The sequence below is a fragment of the Argentina silus genome (assembly GCF_951799395.1).
Source record: "Argentina silus genome assembly, contig: scaffold_248, whole genome shotgun sequence".
Taxonomy (NCBI): Eukaryota; Metazoa; Chordata; class Actinopteri; order Argentiniformes; family Argentinidae; genus Argentina; species Argentina silus.
The window spans coordinates 18768-22500 of NW_028153029.1; the positions used below are offsets into that span (position 1 = coordinate 18768).

The 3733-nt window shown below is 49.9% G+C and overlaps 1 protein-coding gene across 1 annotated transcript; it reads right to left on the reverse strand.

Moving 5' to 3' along the window:
* Positions 1 to 1470: 1470 nt before the first annotated feature.
* On the reverse strand, positions 1471 to 2144 carry nog2 (noggin 2). The gene has a single exon (XM_083697577.1). The coding sequence runs from the start codon at positions 2117 to 2119 to the stop codon at positions 1481 to 1483; it is 639 nt and encodes a 212-aa protein (XP_083553703.1). The 5' UTR covers positions 2120 to 2144; the 3' UTR covers positions 1471 to 1480.
* Between the last annotated feature and the right edge of the window lie 1589 nt (positions 2145 to 3733).

Here is a 3733-nt window from a genome sequence, read left to right on the forward strand (position 1 = left end):
GTTTTATGTTGTTTTTTCTTCTTCTCCGATGCTGTCATGGACTTGAATAGAGAAGGCGCCGGTCTGGGCTCCCCGTGAACAGGCGCAGATCCCGGCTCCGGTACAGGCCGACCGTTCCATCACCGGACAGTGTTTGAAATGTCTGAATCATATTTTACCGTTATGTATAACACCTCGAGACCCGAGGAATGGGCGCTTGCGTAGGAAGGAGAGACGGACACGCATACCGCCCCCCTCTCTCTCTCTTTCTCTCTCTCTCTCCGCTGGCTCGAACAATGCGTGCCGGTTGTGTCCAGGCTGTCGGTATGTGTTGCACGTTACACAACACGGTAAATCAGCCGTTTCTAAAACCGCAGTGACAGCCAAGAGCGGCAGTAACGTCACTAACGTCACGGTTCAACCCCGGTGGACTTACGGTGTCGTTATCAACTCCGTTCCTCTGCAGACAGGACCGGGACTGTAGCCTACACACACACACACGCACGCACGCACACGCGCACACACACACCGGACTTTAGCCTACACACACACGCCCCCCCGGGCACGGACACACGTCATCATCATAAGCAACTTGTTTGACACTAATACATGTTGAAAAGATAGACTTTATTGCTTAAACGTGTAACCATAAACATTTACACTGATATGTTTACTTTTTTATTTTTATTTTTTTAGAAATATTCAAGTAGACATCTCCCAATATGTTTTTCTGGTATACTCTGCTATGTTCTTTCAGTATTGTTCTATACTCACAACCGTTAAAATAATAAATAAAACGTACACATTTTGTTTATTTTCTACAATACTATGTATTCCAAAAAAGCTGAGTTCACGCCTTTTTTAATATATATAATATCTTTATCCTCAACTTTCAATTTAATTATTATTATTGATATTAATATCATACAAAAAACTCTAGGCAGCACTGCAGTGAAGATAACAGTCAGCATCAATGTTCAGTTGAAAAAGGCTTCCGCATTCCATCTTCCCGTGTTTCATAAAAAATAAACAGCTCTTCTTTCTGAAGTGCTCGTGTTTGTTTCCCCCGAAAAAAAAACACGTTCCGGGGGCTGAAATACAATAATGGTCCTGTTCATTTACAAAAAAATAGCTGCAATTTTCTTTAAATTATGTACAAATGTTGGTATTTCAATTAAAATGCTATATAAAAAAATAGATTCGCTATGGTGCCATCCTCTAGAAAGAGTGTCCAGTGCAATAGAACCCTTCTGCGTCCGTCCCTCCTGTCCTGTCCAGTCCACACACACACACACACACACACACACACACACACACACACACACACACACACACACACACACACACACACACACACACACACACTCCCCCGACACACACACACTCCGACACACACACACACACACACACACACACACACACACACACACACACACACACACACACACACACACACACACACACACACACACACACACACTATATACTTCCATAGAGAAACTCAGCACGAACACTTGCACTCCGAGATGATGGGGTACTGGACCGGTATCCACGTACAGTACTTTTGTCTTAGAAAGCCCTGGCAGTACCACCGCAGGAACGTCTTGGTGATGGACTTGACGGGCTTACAGAACATGCCCTCGGGGAACGAACACGACCGCTCGCTGAAGCAGTTCCCCTCCTTGATGTAGCGCGGCCAGAACCGGACTCCCAGGTCCTTCCATGTGTACACCACCGGGCAGTGCGTGTACGTCCACAGCCATTGCAGGAATTTCCTGCGGGCTTTCTTCCCGACTTTCACCTTCTTCCCGTACGGCGTCTCGGTGAGGTCCAGCTTCCTGATCTCGTTGGGCATCGCTCCCTGCGGCCGCAGCTGCGTGTCCTGCTGCCCGGAGACGTTCACCAGCAGCGGGGAGCCGATGGACATGAAGGTCGGGTCGAAGTTGCTGCCCAGCTTTTTCCGCAGGGTCCGCTCCGTCAGGTCCTGCTCCCGCGGGTCGTACTCGGGGTCCGGGTCCTCCTTCAGGTCCGGTACCGGGAGGTGTTCGCTGGGGGACGGGCGGAGGCGGAGGTAGTGCTGGGACACCCCAAGGTGGACGGAGACGAGCACGTAGACCAGCAGCGTCTGAGAGAAGGCCATGTTTCTCTCTAGTGTTTGTCCTCCCTCTCTCTCTCTCTCTCTCTCTCTCTCTCTCTCTCTCTCTTCTGGCGTCGGTAATGTTGAGTTGTTTCCCCCGTTACTGCGCGCGCTGGTGTGAGCAGACCGGGGACTTCATAAATAGTCAAGGCACGAGCAAGACGATCCTTTTAATAGACGGCGTGGGGTTTGGGTGACATGGAGAGTGGGGTTTTCTTTTTAGGGATCCACAGACGGAGTAGCGACGTCCCTCCAACGTATGTCTGCTGCTGATGCAATCTGCTGCTGCTTTCTGGAGTAAAGGAACAGAGAAACCGAGAGACTAGACTAAAACTAAAACAGCAGCAAACAAAATAGAAAAAAAGTATTCACACACTCTCTCTCTCTCTCTCTCTCTCTCTCTCTCTCGTTCTCTCTCTCTCCCCTTCTCCTCTTTTTTCCTCCTAGAAATTCACTTTGGGTCTCTGGTGGTTGTCATGGTTACGCCAGGGGGACTCAAAGCCACGACAGATTGTCTAGACTGGATGACAGCGGCTCGAGAGGACCGGAGAGGACCGGGAGTGCTGCTAAATGATCCTGGTTTCTCCTCCTCCGAGACCGATCCAGAGACGCCCCGAGAGAGAGGCTCGGGACGCACAAAAGAGTACTTCACCGAGTCTGAAATGTCACCGGGCCGGGTTGGTGGCCAATGTTATTTTTACGCACGGCTTTTATAAACGTGGCTCCTCTCGCGACGTGGCCTGGCGCCCTCCGGTCGACTCGGTCTAAACCAGAGCGCACAATCCAATCCCATGGAGTGAAAATTCGGTTCTGTTCGGTTCTATCCCAGTGCGATATTCCACCGGATAAAAACGGTCCAATTTCAGCGGGATCTCCTCCTTTGCCTTGACAACGCACAGCTGAAGTCACCTAAAGCTCTGCGAGCAGAACCACAGCTAGATCACTGTCCTGAGGGGAAAGTCGGTCCAAATCAAAAAGAAACTTTTCACCTTCCCCGAAAAAAACTGTTGTATTCCTCAAGGACACTGTTGATTTACGCAGGAAAAGTTGAAACTTAGAAAACAACTTTAAAACAAACTGACACGCACATAATGCAAGAAGCCAGTTCTAGTTTAGTTCAGTTTGGATGTGACTTTTCACCACGGTGACATTGATGATTCCTTTCCAAAAAAGAAAGAAGAAGCTACAAGTCCAGTCGCCGATGCATGGCGAATAATAAGTCCGACTTCTGGAGCCCTTCTCCCGGCCAGTCTCCGCGGCAATCCCCGGGGGGAGAATGTATAGTCCTTTTGATAGCCCTAGTACAGTAGCTCCTACTTAGTCTCTCCTTCGTTCGGAGGTCCCAGGCTTGGCTCTCTTTGCTTAGGCACACTGTGTGTGAGTGTGTCTGTTGCGAGCGCTGCTCAATCCCAAGTTAAATATCCCCTCCGTCCTGCCCACTACCGCCACTTTCACTGCGTGATTGACAGCAGCCCCCCTCCCTCCCTCCCTCCCCCCCGGTCCCCCTCCCTTACCCTACCCTCCTCCAACCTCCCCTCCCCTCCCCACCCCTCCCTCACAGAACGTGGAAAATATATCGGCCACAATCACACAGCACCCACCGGGTCCTAAAGAAAC

Excerpts from the sequence above, each read along its gene's own strand:
- nog2 (XM_083697577.1), bottom strand. The coding sequence starts at position 2,119 with ATGGCCTTCTCTCAGACGCTGCTGGTCTACGTGCTCGTCTCCGTCCAC.